This window comes from Stylophora pistillata, chromosome 3 (genome assembly GCF_964205215.1).
Source record: "Stylophora pistillata chromosome 3, jaStyPist1.2, whole genome shotgun sequence".
Classification (NCBI taxonomy): Eukaryota; Metazoa; Cnidaria; class Anthozoa; order Scleractinia; family Pocilloporidae; genus Stylophora; species Stylophora pistillata.
In genome coordinates, this window is record NC_142521.1 from 32,684,393 (window position 1) to 32,700,654 (window position 16,262).

Here is a 16,262-nt window from a genome sequence, read left to right on the forward strand (position 1 = left end):
TTAACAGTATCGTAAGGTTGAGATCGGACGTCAGCATTTTTATCATCATACATTTTTATCAGCACACTACAAGTCTTCATCAGGCGCCTGATGAAGACTAGCAGAATGCAGTCGATACGTCGCGATTCACATTATGAGTGACCACATCGCGAGACAAACGATGATACTTTATTATTAATGTACTTTACCACGATGACCAAGCACAACCTTTTTAACAAAATTACTTTTCCTTAATCACTGGGAGCCCATACAAGCGGCGTGTCTGGTCGTTTGTTCGAAATATAAAGAAATGTATGGGAAAATATTGAAGAAGGAGACAAGGGTGTTCGATTCGGAAGCCGGGCGATTCTAATTTCTAGGTGAAAATCGGCTTCGCGCTGGAGCGGTCGAAAAGGAGCTTTCCACCCTCGTCTCCTCCTTATACAGTAAAGTGACAGTCAACGCAAAATCTACCAAATCGCTCAAATTCGCCATTTAGAACCACAGAAACGACAATACACCGCAAGTCAGGTAGGTTTATATTTATTTTGAGCCTTAACATAGACGTTCCTTGATATAAGTTTACGATATTACAACTCTTCGATATTCTCCCATACACTTCTTTATATTTCGAACAAACGACCAGACACGCCGCTTGTGTGGGAACCCTGTGCCTTAATACTTCACTATCCAATCATTTTCCTTACGCATGAAACAAAACTTGTAACCTTGAGAGGTTACCTTTGTGGAAAACTCGACTGGTGTAACGCGAATAGTGTCGGAGCTGAATTCGAACGCACGTATAATCATGCCAAAGTCCAAGTTTAATCCAGCAGATGTAAATACACTCAACGTATGATTACTATGCCAATAGTTTGTGACTTCGTGGTTCGAACTATAAACGAAATAGGACGACAACTACCTAAGTATAATGAGCTACAAGAACGTAACTCTAGAAACAAAGAAACGACTATGTAGAAAACTAAAAGCCTAAAATAAATGGACAATGTGACGAAACTAAGATGAAATAAACCTAAAATAAATGTACAGGAACTTACTTTAGTCTAGCTCCTAGAGGAGACAACAGCATGCACGGTAGCAAGAAAACTTTTGGTAGATAGCTGTAGCTCGTAGCCGGTCGCAACTATCTCACTGAATACACTCACGTAAACCTGAAACCTAAAACCTAACACGTGTAGGAAAACGGAAAGAGTCCCTACGGAACGAGCTAAATTACGTGATGTATTGACCAGTGAATGAAACGTCATGTAAAACTTTTAGCAGGTACCAACACGTAACGAGTAAACGAAATATACAAAAACGCGTTTAAACCTAACAAAACTTACCCTATCTTTGTTTCGAATAGCTTTTTAAAATTTAAAACGGCGAAACAACTGAAAAAAAGTCGAGTCACGCTGATTTTATCAGAAGACTGAAGTTGATCTCAAGCTAAGGAGAAATAGTTATGTTTAATCATTCTCTCAGCACACCGAACCTTATCCTCGCATTACACTTCAAAAGGAGAGACAGAGAGTTATGACAAGGTAGGTAACATACCACATGCGTCGATCAAGTAGTTCGCTATCTTCCCCGTATTGCCACCAGTACACACATTGCAGTCGTCGAGGGTTGCATTCCCGTGACAGTCACCGCGACAATCCTTAAAAACGTTTTTTTCGCCAGGCAAGAGGCATTGATTGCATGTATCGATGGAAATGTTAGCAACACCACCGCAGACACCGATACAGTCCACTACAGCGCCACCACCACAATCACCTAAAAAAAAAGAAAAAAGAAACACTTCATTTCCACCTGGCATTTTTATAATGAAAGAATACTGATGCAGAAAAAACTTCGACTGGCTGGATGCGAATTACGAACTTGGCATTCAGTTCGGGTTTACTGAGATAATCCAAATTGCTAGCTTAGCGCTTAGACAACTCTGCCACGAACCCGGCAAGCGAATGAATGAAACAAAGAAAACCACCGTGAAGATTGTTATAAACAAATATAGGGAAAAAACTTTGCAAGGTAGGCGTGGGAGACCACCAATCAAACGTAGGCTATACATAACCTATCGTCATGAAGACGTATAATCATAAGACGTGTAATATGGAATAAAGTTTTGAATTACATAGGCAGCCTATAGGCTGGTATAACAAAATGAATAGTTGTGGCACTGTGTAATATGCTTACTGCATCACGTACCATTGCAGTCTGAGACCGCGCTACCATCACAAACACCTAAAAGAAAGAAGAAACACATCATTTTCATCCGGCATTGTTTACAACGAAATATACTTATGCAGAAAAATCTTCCACTGGCTGAATGCGAAACAGTTCGTTATTCATCACGAACTTGGCGTTCAGTTCGGATTTAAATAATCCAAACTGCGAGATTAGCGCATAGAAAACTCTGCCACGAAGCCGCTAAGCGAATGAATGAAACAAAGAAAAACACCGTGAAGATTTTTATATACAAATAAAGGAAAAAAAACTTTGTAAGATAGGTATGGATGAGGATTTCAATGGGGTTAACCGTCAATCGTCAAATGGCCAAAATATTTATTGCCAACCGTCAAAAATGCACCAATTTTACCGTCAATCGTCAAATGTCTCAGATATCCTTAATTAAGAACTAAACGATTGCCTTAATTGGGATCAAGTTCTGTTATTTATAACTAAAAGCCTTGATATATCATAAAAATACATTTATGCAAGTCCTTTTAAAAACTTCTAGTCGCGAGTAAAACTGGTTAGCGACAGAACTGACTACCGGTGTGGGAACACTTCCGGTGTCTTAAAACGAAGGGAGATCGACAGGATGCTAGAAATATCGCCCTATCACCTCCCTTATAGCTGTCGACAAGATATTTGAACTCCTGTTGAGCAATCAGGTGACAAGCCATTATGAAGAAACTTTGTACTACAGAATGACAGCTTACAGAAAAAGACAGTTGCTAGACAACCTTGCTTATGCTGATTGGGGACCGGAAACAGGCTCTTGATAGTAAGCAACTGGTATCAGTACTATCTACAGATATGAGTAAGGCCTTTGATTCTCTCAACCACTCTCTGACGTTGAAGAAACTAGAGGCTTATGGATATGGAGGACGATCACTTAACCTTATACGATCATTTTTTGCGGACAGACTAAACCGAGTAAAAATGTGTGATGCTACTAGCGACTGCATAAAGATGGAACGGGGATGCCCTCAAGGATCGTCTTTCGGTCCCTTACTATGGAACATCTACCAGAACGATATGTCAGCCCATGTCAAAGACGTAAATTTCACAATGTATGCTGATGACCATCAAATGTACGTCAAAGGAAGGGAACATGAAATAGTACGATGCAGAATGAAAACACAGGGCCAGAAAGCACTGTCATGGCATTCGAAAAATTTTCTACTGGCTAATCCAGACAAGTTTCAGTCTCTAAACATCAATCCACGAAGACTCGATGAAGATAAGAGCGACAAAATGCTGAGTATAAACGATCTAGCTAATGCAAACACAGAACCAATCAAACTACTAGGAGTTCATGTAGATGAAAATCTCAACTTTACTGAATATATTAGCAAATTATGTACCAAGGTAAGCCAGAAAGTTGGAGTACACTCACGTCTTCGGAACTTAATACCTGCAAGGCCAAGCTGCTATTGTATAAATCTTTTATGCTGCCATATTTAACTTACTGCCATCTAACCTGACATTTTTGCAAATCATCGAACAAAAGAAAGTTAGAACGATTACAAGAACGAGCCCTAAGGGTTACTTATAAATCCCACTCTGCTACGTATGAAGAACTCCTAAGGGGTGCTGATATACCCTCTTTATATAATGGACAGCTTCAGGATATCACAGCACTTATGTACGAAGTGAAACATGGTCTTGTACTCGACTGCGTTTCTGAATTATTTGTTCGCAAAGGCTGTACACATTCGCTACGGAATAGTGACATTTTATTACCACGTTTTGAAACTATTTGCTATGGCAAGCCCTCTGTCAAATATCTCGGGCCGTTTTTGTGGTCAAAACTCACTAAAAATCAAAGAGAATCGCCAAGTTTATGTGTTTTCATAAACAAAAGAAGAAAACTGAACCTAGACGAGATTGTAATTAATCACAGCATTGCTGTAATATTTGTAGTCAATAGGAATATTTTAGCTTTCTAAGCTTTAAATTTTATTCATTTTCTTGTAAATATATAATTTTTATGAGTGTATTTTAGTTATAGTGTCCTCAATTAGTCTTCTTAGGCTAAACACATTGACACTTAAATAAAGGTCTTACTTACTTACTTTACTAATAAAAGGTGTCATAAATTAACAGTTCCTTACAAATGCGTCATCATGAAAAATTACAGCCAAATTCGCGCGTCTAGTTTGTTTTATAGGCGACATTTCCAAAAATTAACCGTCACAACCGTCAAATGACCTCAAATTTAACCGTCAACCGTCAAAAGGGCTTATTTTCAACTGTCAACCTCGACTTAACCCCCTCCCCTCCTATTGAGACCCTCATGGATGACCACCCATCAAATGTAGGTTATACATAGCCTATCGTCATGAATATGTATGATTACAAGACGTGTAAGATGGGATAAAGTTATAAATTACATAGGCGGCTTAAAGGTTGATATAACAAAATAAATAGTTGTAGCACTGTTTGATATGCTTATTGCATCATGTATCACTGTACTCTTGGACCGCGCTACCAGTGAATAAAACGAAAAAAAAAAGCACCATGAAGATTGTTACATACATAACTATAGGAGAAAAGATGCAAGATAAGCATGGAAGACCACTCATCAAACCTAGTTCAAATGTAGCTTATCGTCAAGAAGAAGTATAATCTCAAGATGGGTGGTTTGGTATAAAGGTATAAATTACATAGGCAGTTTCCAGGTTGGCGTAATATATTGTATATTGGTGGCACCTTTTGCTACACTTAATGTAACACCTACCTTTGCAGTCAAGTTTCCCTGGACAATCTGTTGGTGGAATAGATGATGTTGAGACATAAGACGTTTTAGAGATGCTATGGGTATCCGAAAATTGACCAAAAAAAGCATCGTTAAGATCTACTCAAATGACATAAAAGCTGTATAATCTACAGAATGTAAAGCTCATCTTCATTAATGTAGAGTTTAGAAGCAGGAATTCCAAACTAGAATTAATAATAAGTTTTACTCACGGTTCATGCACTCAGTCTCCACCCAACAAGACACATTGGGACAATAAAAAGGCTCAGACACTGCAGAACTCGGTGCGGGCCATGGGGTCGAAGAGTAGCTCATTGGCGTGAAGTTTACGCGCTGCGTGTACGTCATACTGGAACCTGATGGGGAGGTGCTGACGTGAGATGATACACTCATGGACCCTGAAGACATGCTGTGATGAACGGGGGAGGGCATTGACGCCATGTTGTACATAGCGGAAGAGGAGTTTAACGTCATGTTGTACTTCATGGAAGAAGTGGCATATTCTTTAATAAAAGAAATTAATTGTTAATACTTTCACATGGTGGATATTACACGCTTCTATTGTGAGGAGAACGGCATTGCTTAATACAGTGTCCAATCATAACTTAATACCCAATTTTTAATTTATTAACAATATTTTCGCGCTCCTGTTCTATGCTGCATTCGCAATATTGTTTTACGTATCGGATAATCCTCCAATTTCTTTATCTCAACTGTTTACTGTTTTCTATGAATTTCAAGAACCTCGTTATGTGTAAATGTTTCAGTCCATTAGAGGTTTTTTAACACCAAATACAGTAAAATGTTACTTTCTTAAACTCTCTCCCCAAGGCAACAGGTCCTCTTTGTAACAACAGTTGGCATTTCTTTTCCATAAATAACTCACTTAAAACAAATCATTTTGGTCGAATTATTAGGAGAAAAACTGAATTTGGATTCTATCGTTGTCTTTCAGTTGTATTTCTCCATTACTCACCAGCGGAATAGTTGCATTTGCATACATGGTAACAGTGTGGTGGCAGCATAGGCGAAGAGGAGACTGGGACAGAGTTGCTCATGACGTGGGACATTGTACCTGTAACATTCATAATGTCAGCAATGTAATATTCATTGACCGACCCATTGACTGACCAATGGATTGAATCAGTGACCGTAGAAAAGTTTCCTTTAGACATGGAGTAACTCGCTGAAAAAAGGACAAGTTTATCAGTTTAGATAGAGTTCTCCAGATATCTATTCTTCAGTGGAAACCTGCGTGAACTCATACACCTCATACAGAGTCCTTACGTGGAGTAATACACCTCATAAAAAGAAGGATTTGTTGAATTGTTACTCGTTTTCCCACCCTTTTGTGGTCTTCCGCTGGAGACCGCGGGCTTCGATACCTTTTTTTATTTTTTCCTGTAGCGGCCATCTTAGATTTGTTATGTTTAGAGGTCGAAATAAATAATTTTATTTGACGACTTATTCCTGCTTATTCAAACTTTCTGCTATTGAGTATACACCTCTAAAAATGTAAAGCTCATTTTCATTCCTGAAGAGTTCAGAGGCAGGAATTCCAAACTAGAATTATAATAAGTTTTACTCACGGTTCATGCACTCAGTCTCCACCCAACAAGACACCTTTGGACAATAAAAAGGCTCAGACACTGAAGAACTCGGTGCGAGCCATGGAGTCGAAGAGTAGCTCATTGGCGTGAAGTTTGCGCTCTGCGTGTACGTCATACTGGAACCTGATGGGGAGGTGCTGACGTGAGATGATACACTCATGGACCCTGAAGACATGCTGTGATGAACGGGGGAGGGCATTGACGCCATGTTGTACATCGCGGAAGAGGAGTTTAACGTCATGTTGTACTTCATGGAAGAAGTGGCATATTCTTTAATAAAAGAAATTAATTGTTAATGGTTTCACATGGTGGATATTACACACTTCTATTGTGAGGATTTCTATTCTTCAGTGGAATCCTGCCTGAACTTATACACCTTATACAGAGTCCTTACGTGGAGTCATACACCTCATAAAAAGAAGGATAATAAAAACAATATTAAGGACAATGAAAACGCTCAGACACTGAAGAACTCGGTGCGAGCCATGGAGTCGAAGAGTAGCTCACTGACGTGATGTTTGCGCTCTGCGTGTACGCCATACCTGAACCAGATGGGGAGGGGTTCACGTGAAGTGATACACTCATGGACCCTGAAGACATGTTGTAATGAACTGGGGAGGGCATTGACGACATGTTGTACATCTCGGAAGAAGTGGCATATCCTTTAATAAAAGAAATTAATTGTTAATACTTTCGCATGGCGGATATTACACGCTTCTATTGTGAGGAGAACGGCATTGCTTAATACAGTCTCCAACACAACTTAATAAACAGTTTTCCATTTTTTAAGAGTTTTTTCGCGCTCCTCTTCTCTGCTGCATTCGCAATATTGTTTTACGTATCGGTTAATCCTCCAATTTCTTTATCTCAACTGTTTACGGTTTTCTATGAATTTTAAGAACCTTGTTATGTGTAAATGTTTCAGTCCATTAGAGTTTTTTAACACCAAATACAGTAAAATGTTACTTTCTTAAACTCTCTCCCTAAGGCAACAGGGTCCACCTTGTAACAACAGTTGGCATTTCTTTTCCACAAATAACTCACTTAAAACAAATCATTTTGGTCGAATTCTTAGGAGAAAAACTGAATTTGGATTCTATCGTTGTCTTTCAGTGTATTTCTCCACTACTCACCAGCGGAATAGTTGCATTTGCATACATGGTAACAGTGTGGTGGCAGCATAGACGAAGAGGAAACTGGGACAGAGTTGCTCATGACGTGGGACATTGTACTTGTAACATTCATAATGTCTGCAGTGTAATATTCATTGACCGACCCATTGACTGACCAATGGATTGAATCAGTGACCGTAGAAAAGTTTCCTTTAGACATGGAGTAACTCGCTGAAAAAAAGGACAGGTTTATCAGTTTAGATAGAGTACTCCAGATTTCTATTCTTCAGTGGAAACCTGCGTGAACTCATACACCTCATACACAGTCCTTACGTGGAGTAATACACCTCATAAAAAGAAGGATTTGTTGAATTGTTACTCGTTTTCCCACCCTTTTGTGGTCTTGCGCTGGAGACCGCGGGCTTCGATACTTTTTTTATTTTTTTTTCCTGTAGCGGCCATCTTAGATTTGTTATGTTTACAGGTCGAAATAAATAATTTTATTTGACGACTTATTCCTGCTTTTTCAAACTTTCTGCTATTGAGTATACACCTCATGGCCGTGACTTGAAAATTTTGACTAGGGCACAGGAGAAACAATGATGCGAGAGCTAAAGTCTCTTCGCCTGAGCTCATGGAGTTTGGCACTCTCCCCAGTCCCCAGAGTCGTTCAGAATTTTCAATCAAGGAGGCGTGGGTCTTGCAAATGACTGGAGAACTAAAATCAACTACGAAAGGACGATTTTCCTTGTATTTGCTTTGCTTTTGTTTGTCATTTGGTGAAGACGAACCTTTTGGTAGCGAAAAGTTCGAAAGATAATATAAAATAAAGGAAGAGACTGAAAGATATGACAAAAATTTCTTCGAATATTTTTGCCCCACTGCCAGCCACGGCTGAACGCTAACCAGTTCGTTACTAATTACGAACTTGCCGTTCAGTTCTGTTTTAAATGATCCAAATTGCGAGTTTAGCGCATAGAAAACTATGCCACGAAGCTGTCAAGCGAATGAATGAAACAAAGAAAACCACCGTGAAGATTGTTATATACAAATAACGGAAAAAATCTTTGCAAGATAGGCATGAATGAGGGTCTCAATGCCGGGTAAAACCGTTAAGCATCAAATCACCAAAATATTAATTGTCAACCGTCTAAAACGCAATAGTTTCTACTTTTCCTACACTTAATGTAGCACCTACCATCCCAATTAAGTTCCCCTGGACAATTTGTGGGTGGAATGGATGATGTTGATACATAAGACGTCTTCTAAAGAGATGCTTTGAATATATAAACAAAGTTGGAATGGTAAATTGGCCACCGTTACGATTATAAAAGCTGAGGTTTCGAACGCTGGCCCTTCGTCGGAGCGAATAGAGGAATTGTGGGTTGTGTGCGCCTTTAAAGGCAGAAAATGGAGCTACGTTTTTGGTGAGAACATGGCAACGAGAAAAACACGAATAAATTAGTGGAATGAAAAGCGTTCGTTAATACCTGTGCGATTTAGACTGCTGGTTTGAAAGATGAGCTTTTTTTCAAGAGTTTTACGGCTTTCCGTGCTACCTAAGTGTAAGGAAAGACCGCAGATTGCCATATGTTGCTTAGGATGATTAGGTGAATTGAAGTGTCTAGCGACTGGTTTCGATGTGTCCTTGTCATTCCTCTCTACATCGCGAAAGTGTTCTCGGAATCGATCACCAAGTCTTCTGCCTGTTTCGCCGATGTAAATTTTTTTGCAATAAGTGCAAATTATGCAATAGATTACATTGGTGGAGGTCCACGTGTAGTGATCGGTGATTTTAATGGATCGTTTGGGTCCCGATATTTTTTCAGTGTTGTGAATGAAAGGACACGTTTTGCATCGTGCACGAGCGCATTTAAAAGTGTCTTTTTGGTAATTAGTCTGAAAAGAACTTCTGACTATAACATTGCCTATGTTTTAGTCGCGTTTCAATGAAATGAGCGGAGGCTGCGAAAAGATAGTGCTTGTCTCTGTATCGTTTTGAAGTAATTGAAAGTTTTTAAGAATGATGGATTTAACTGAGTGGTTGTGAGGGTGAAACGTGAGAGTGAATGGAATGCGGTTGGAGTCTTCCTTTTATGACGTTTGTAGTGCTGAATGTCGATCAATAAGTTGGGCGCGGTAGTAGCCCGCTTGAACGACAGAATCGGGGTAACCACGTTTATCGAAAAAATGGCACATTGACTCTGGTTTGTGGTGGAAATCAGAGTCATCACTACATAAACGAGAAAGTCTTACGAACTGAGATGGATGCAAAGACGAATACAACAAGTAATTATGCTAGTCGGTAGGTTTGTAATACACACTAGTGCATAAACCGTTGCCTTCAATGGAAACTTTGATGTCTAAAAAGGATAAAGAATTGTCAGAAATTTCCCAGGTATATTTCAGATTAGAGATGCTATAGTTATCTGAAAATTGACCAAAAAGGCATCGTTAAGATCTACTCAAATGAAATAAAAGCTAGATAATCTACAGAATGTAAAGCTCATTTTCATTCCTGAAGAGATTAGAGGCAGGAATTCCAAACTATAATTATAAAAAGTTTTACTCACGGTTCATGCACTCAATCTCCACCCAACAAGGCACATTTGAACAATAAAAAGGCTCAGACACTGAGGAACTCGGTGCGAGCCATGGAGTCGAAGAGTAGCTCACTGGCGTGATGTTTGCGCTCTGCGTGTACGCCATACCTGAACCAGATGGGGAGGGGTTCACGTGAAGTGATACACTCATGGACCCTGAAGACATGTTGTAATGAACTGGGGAGGGCATTGACGACATGTTGTACCTCTTGGAAGATGTGGCATATCCTTTAATTAAAAGAAATTAATTGTTAATACTTTCGCATGGCGGATATTACACGCTTCTATTGTGAGGAGAACGGCATTGCTTAATAGAGTCTCCAACACAACTTAATGTACAATTTTCCATTTATTAAGAGTATTTTCGCGCTCCTCTTCTCTGCTGCATTCGCAATATTGTTTTACGTATCGGTTAATCCTCCAATTTCTTTATCTCAACTGTTTACGGTTTTCTATGAATTTTAAGAACCTCGTTATGCGTAAATGTTTCAGTCCATTAGAGTTTTTTAACAACAAATACAGTAAAATGTTACTTTCTTAAACTCTCTCCCTAAGGCAACAGGTCCACTTTGTAACAACAGTTGGCATTTCTTTTCCATAAATAACTCACTTAAAACAAATCATTTTGGTCGAATTATTAGGAGAAAAACTGAATTTGGATTCTATCGTTGTCTTTCAGTTGTATTCCTCCACTACTCACCAGCGGAATAGTTGCATTTGCATACATGGTAACAGTGTGGTGGCAGCATAGACGAAGAGGAAACTGGGACAGAGTTGCTCATGACGTGGGACATTGTACTTGTAACATTCAAAATGTCAGCAGTGTAATATTCATTGACCGACCCATTGACTGACCAATGGATTGAATCAGTGACCGTAGAAAAGTTTCCTTTAGACATGGAGTAACTCACTGAAAAAAAAAAAAACACAAGTTTATCAGTTCAGACAGAGTTCACCAGATTTCTATTCTTAAGTGGAATCCTGCGTGAACTCATACACCTCATACAGAGTCCTTACGTGGAGTCATACACCTCATAAAAAGAAGGATTTGTTGAAGTGTTACTCGTTTTCCCACCCTTTTGTGGTCTTCCGCTGGAGACCGCGGGCTTCGATACCTTTTTTTTTTTCTTGTAGCGGCCATCTTAGATTTGTTATGTTTTGAGGTCGAAATAAATAAATTTATTTGACGACTTATTCCTGCTTATTCAGACGTTCTGCTTTTGAGTATCCACCTCATGACCGTAACTTGAAATTTTTGACTAGGGGACAGGAGAAACAATGAAGCGAGAGCTATAATTTCTTCGCCGGAGCTCTTGGAGTTTGGCACTCTCCCCAGTCCCCAGATTCGTCCAGAATTTTCAGTCAAGGAGGCGTGGGTCTTGCAAATGACTGCAAAACTAAAATGAACTACGAAAGGACGATTTTCCTTGTATTTTCTTTGCTTTTGTTTGTCGTTTGGTGAAGACGAACCTTTTGGTAGCGAAGAGTCCGAAAGATAATATAAAATAAAAGAAAGAGACTGAAAAATATGACAAAAATTTTTTCGAATATTTTTGCTCCACCGCCAGCCACGGCCTTGCACATTACGGCTGCAAAGGATTATTTGCCCAGGAAATAGCGTGGGACATTGTATTGCGTATACGATATGTTCGTTTCTCGAAAGTCCCGCATTCCCGAAATAACTTTACGGAATGAATGCGAGTCTTATCTCCGCACCAGTCCATCCCACTTTCTTTTGTGTGAGATCTTTATTGTTTGAGTTTCAGATCTGTTAAAATCTCAACTTAGAAAGTACCCTGCAGTGCCGGCGTATTTTGGGCGCCCGAGTGTACATTTTCGTATTAGGCCGCCATCTCAGATTTGGTAACTGTGGAGGATTGGGGCGAGGAAATATTTGCCGAGGGAGTACGTGTTAAGTGGAAAAATGGGCAAAGGGGGAGAGGGAGGGGAAGGAAAAAATACGCCTTCCCGCAAAGCCTGTGATTTTGCAAAACGCCCCCTAATTAGCAGCGCTTGACCGCCTTTCCGGAAAGGTGCAAGCAGCCAATAAACATCGATTTTTGCTTTTACCGGATGGAAGCCAAAATTTACTTCCGACAAAACATTGACACAAGTGTAATTTTCAACTTCGTGCGAAACAGAATCGATCGAGCGAGCGAGTATGTGAAAGAAGTTATGTCAGAAAGACGTCCTAACGACAGCTGTAGGATTTGCAAAAGCTCTTTTAAAGTGAAATTTGGAAATATTCCCTGCAAACAAGTGTACTCGTCTCCGGAAAACCTTTTTAGACATCGCAGAGGAAGGACAGCCTTGGAGTTGTTTTAGCAGAGGTTTGTGGTCGTGTCGGATTAGTATTGTTGCACGATCCTGCAACATATTCTGATCGCGTTTGCAACCCGTGTGGTCGATAAATTCGCAGTCTTGGCCAGTTGTTCGAGTTTGTCATAGTGGGCACGACTCCAACGGTAAACTCCGTATCTAAAAGCACGAAACGCACACTGGCAACTCCGGAGAAAGCGAGCCCTTCATGGAGAAAATCAAAACTTGGTAGAGTTAATTCGCCAACAGCCAAGACGCTATCGCTGCAGTCAGCTGGCAAATCAAGAAAATCTCGTCCACGATTATTGCAGCAAGGTTTTGGTGCAATGGTGAAGTGCTCTTTTTCAGGGAAGAGAGAAAAGGCTTCGATAGTATTTATTCTGCGGACGCAAATATCAGTTGCTATTTGCCGTTTTCAACATCTTGTAAACTAGCACCAGCAGAGTATGTCGCTGTCAAACCCATTAAAGATGCTTCCGCCATCTTGCACGATGCTTTTGGGCGGACAGTCAGCAATCACACACGCAGCTTTCAACGATAATATTTGTTTCACGCGGATCAACAACCGGATGAGGCTTTTACCAAAGCCCGTCAGAAGAACAGCTAGTAAATCCCTTCCATTAACAAGAGAAGAAATGACTTCCTTTTGTTCCGGGCGTAATACAAGCGACATACCAGCTCAGAGAGAAATAAAAGTGCTTCTGTGAGAGCGTCATCAAAGCTCAGCGTATCCGCCATTTTCTCTCCAAATCACTCCCGCTCCCAATCGCAGAACAACCGGAAGAATACTACTTTAGATGACAGGCATCAATCCAGTTTCAACCTACCGCACCAATCAGAAGCCCCGTCCATCTGGTGTACGGGTTTTGCAAAATCACAGGCTTTGTGGGCAGGCGTATTTTTTCCTTCCCCTCCCTCTCCCCCGTTGCCCATTTTTCCACTTAACACCTACTCCCTCGGCAAATATTTCCTCGCCCCAATCCTCCACAGTTACCAAATCTAAGATGGCGGCCTAAAACGAAAATGTGCACTCGTGCGCCCAAAATACGCCGGCACTGCAGGCTACTTAGAAAGAAAATCTGCTTTTCGAGCCCTTTAAAGCAGTTTTTCTGGAAACAGGCATTTGAACACTGGGTTTTTTAACGCCCTGTGTTGTCATTTTATAAGGATTTAGTTTGAGCACTAATTGGAAGACACTTCTTGGAGACGATTTCAAATTTGTTTATGAGCCACGTTGCCGTGCTAGCCACCTGCAAAACGGATTCCCTGGATGTCCTTTATTTCCAGGTGAGATTTGATGGAAGCCTCGAACATAATCTTTCAAACGCGTTAAAAATTAATATGCTACAAAACTGTATTTTATTCGAAGTATTTTTCATTCTTCGCTGGGCATTACATTTCATTCTTTATAATTCGCTCTATAATTTTGATCGTTTTCGTCAGAAAATGAAGTCAGCACAGCGCTTTTCCATGTGATGGATCAGAGTTCCGTGGTTACTTTGACTTGTCAAGAAGGTGTTTCTCAGAATACTTTGCATATTTTAAAGTATTACCACCTCATAAATTTTCTGTTTCTTTGTTTTCTTCTGAAACGATAACAAAGTCATAAGAAGGCGGTCTAAGAATGGTCGTCATGTGACAACTTCTAAAGCCAAATTATAGCGGCAATTAGAGAAGCAACCACGGTGTAATAAAAATGAGAATACTTTTTGAACAAGAACCGATCACTTGCTGGAGCACCGCGTGGTAGATTCAAGGGTGATGCTTCTTCGAATTAATTCATTACTTTGGAGAACTTAGTTTCATTACATACTGTTTGTCGGCATAATTTTCCCTTTGAAATTAGGATTATTTCAACCTCTAGTGAATTCACAGCTGGCCTTTCATTTCTTTCATTATTGCTTAGGAGGTAGTAAAAGCCAATTTATTGTGCAAGCTATCGTCAATCCAAGTTTAAGTTTCATCATGGCAAAGCATCAAATTCATTTCATTTCTTTGCTTTATGCGAGAAGTGGTAGTTTAAAGTCTGGTTGAAATTTTTCTGTCGTCATTTTGATTAGTATTATCCACGAGCTTAGCTGGATTGAAACCGAGAGCAAGGAAATACTTTCTTTAAAGATTTATGCAATAAAATAAGAGAAAACGCTCACAATTTCAAGGTGGCAGTATAGAGTTGGGTGACAATTCAGAAACGTTCTATTAATAAACTCCACAATGACTCCTCCGAAAGCAGTATAGAAAAGATTTGTAAATTCCAAGTGTCTAAAACAGATTTCGAAGCGAATTAAATGAATGCCGATATCTCTTGTATTTTCAGCGACGGTTTTATGTGACACCTATTTGTCAGAAACTAGCGGATTTGGTTCGAACTGGAGAGCTTTTCATCGCGACATAACGTTTGCCTCTCGCTATAGTTTTGTTCGCATTACTTATTGATATGCTATCCATATTCATTAAAAATTCTGCGTTGCCAAGGTAGTCAAAATGTTGCCAAACCTTTATTGAGATTTGTATAAATATGAAAGCGAATTTGTCAAACTTTAATTTAAATAAGGTCAGCAATTTTCAATGTTTGTACAAACATATCTTATCAAACCATTGAGTACTTCAGCATTTTACCCATAGACACAAAAATTGTCAGACGCGTGCGTCATGAAACTTTTGCTCTTGACATGACATGAAATGATGATTAAATTCTGTCCACGTACCACGTATCTGTCTAATTGAGTGAAAAATCATGGTATGGAAGCAAAATATCTTACCACGGGCCAATTTCTTTTAACACTTAATTCATTTCCATTAGTATGAGCGAAATGTTGAAATTTGAAAAAGGACTTTTGCGAAAGGCGAGGGCATCCTAACTGTAGTAAATGATTCAAATTACCGAGAAGTTGTAAGAACTTGGTCAAGTGTATCTTGTACTGTTCTTTGTTTTTTGTTTTGATTTGGCATTTTTTGCCAATCGACTAATATGTCGTGTTCACTTTTGGTTACAGCTCTCGCTGAGGTCTTGTGTAATTCTATTAAGTAGACTAAGTGCTGAAACTGCTTCGCTTCGCCGATTTCACAGATGCCTTGTTTTGAGTGCTTTCCACATTTAATTTCACGATCCATTAGTTTCTTATGGCACTGATTAAACAGAATTTTAAATCAGCGTAATTTCGTTACTCAATTCCTTCCTATCAATCAATTTCTGACTTTTTGAACAAGAACCGATTGCTTGCTGGAGCACCGCATGAAGATTCAAGGGCGATGCTTCTTCGAATTAACTCGGTACTTTAGAGAACTTTAGTTTCATGACACACTGTTTGTCAGCACAATTTTTCCTTAGAAATTAGGATTATTTCAACGCTAGTGAATTCACAGCTGGCCTTTCATTTCTTTCAATTTTGCTTAGGATATAGTAAAAGCCAATTTAGTGTGCAAGCTCTCGTCAATCCAAGTTTGAGTTTCATCAAGGTAAAGCATCAAATCATTATTTCACTTTTTTGGTCTCTGTGAGGAGAAGTGGTAGTTTAAAGTCTGGTTGAAATTCTTGTCGTCCATTTTAATTGGTATTATCCACGAGCTTGGGCAGGTTGAAACCGAGTGCAAGGAAATTTTCTTTAAAGATTTATGAAATAAAATAAGAGAAACGATCACAATTTCAAGG

At 39.5% G+C, this 16,262-nt stretch overlaps 1 protein-coding gene across 5 annotated transcripts in view; it reads right to left on the minus strand.

The window, feature by feature from the left end:
• Positions 1–16,262, minus strand: part of LOC148735681 (uncharacterized) — a 40,772-nt gene that overhangs the window by 13,562 nt on the left and 10,948 nt on the right. The window contains exons 4-13 of one of the 5 annotated variants that reach the window (XM_088752141.1): positions 10,992–11,201; positions 10,262–10,519; positions 7,710–7,919; positions 7,119–7,238; positions 6,556–6,846; positions 5,943–6,041; positions 5,179–5,469; positions 4,949–4,975; positions 2,188–2,223; positions 1,537–1,755 (exon numbers count right to left, since the gene is read on the minus strand). In XM_088752141.1, coding sequence (XP_088608267.1) covers positions 1,537–1,755; positions 2,188–2,223; positions 4,949–4,975; positions 5,179–5,469; positions 5,943–6,041; positions 6,556–6,846; positions 7,119–7,238; positions 7,710–7,919; positions 10,262–10,519; positions 10,992–11,201 — 1,761 coding nt within the window. The remainder of the gene's footprint in view (positions 1–1,536; positions 1,756–2,187; positions 2,224–4,948; positions 4,976–5,178; positions 5,470–5,942; positions 6,042–6,555; positions 6,847–7,118; positions 7,239–7,709; positions 7,920–10,261; positions 10,520–10,991; positions 11,202–16,262) is intronic. The other 4 variants (XM_088752142.1, XM_088752144.1, XM_088752145.1 and 1 more) reach the window with 4 other exon arrangements.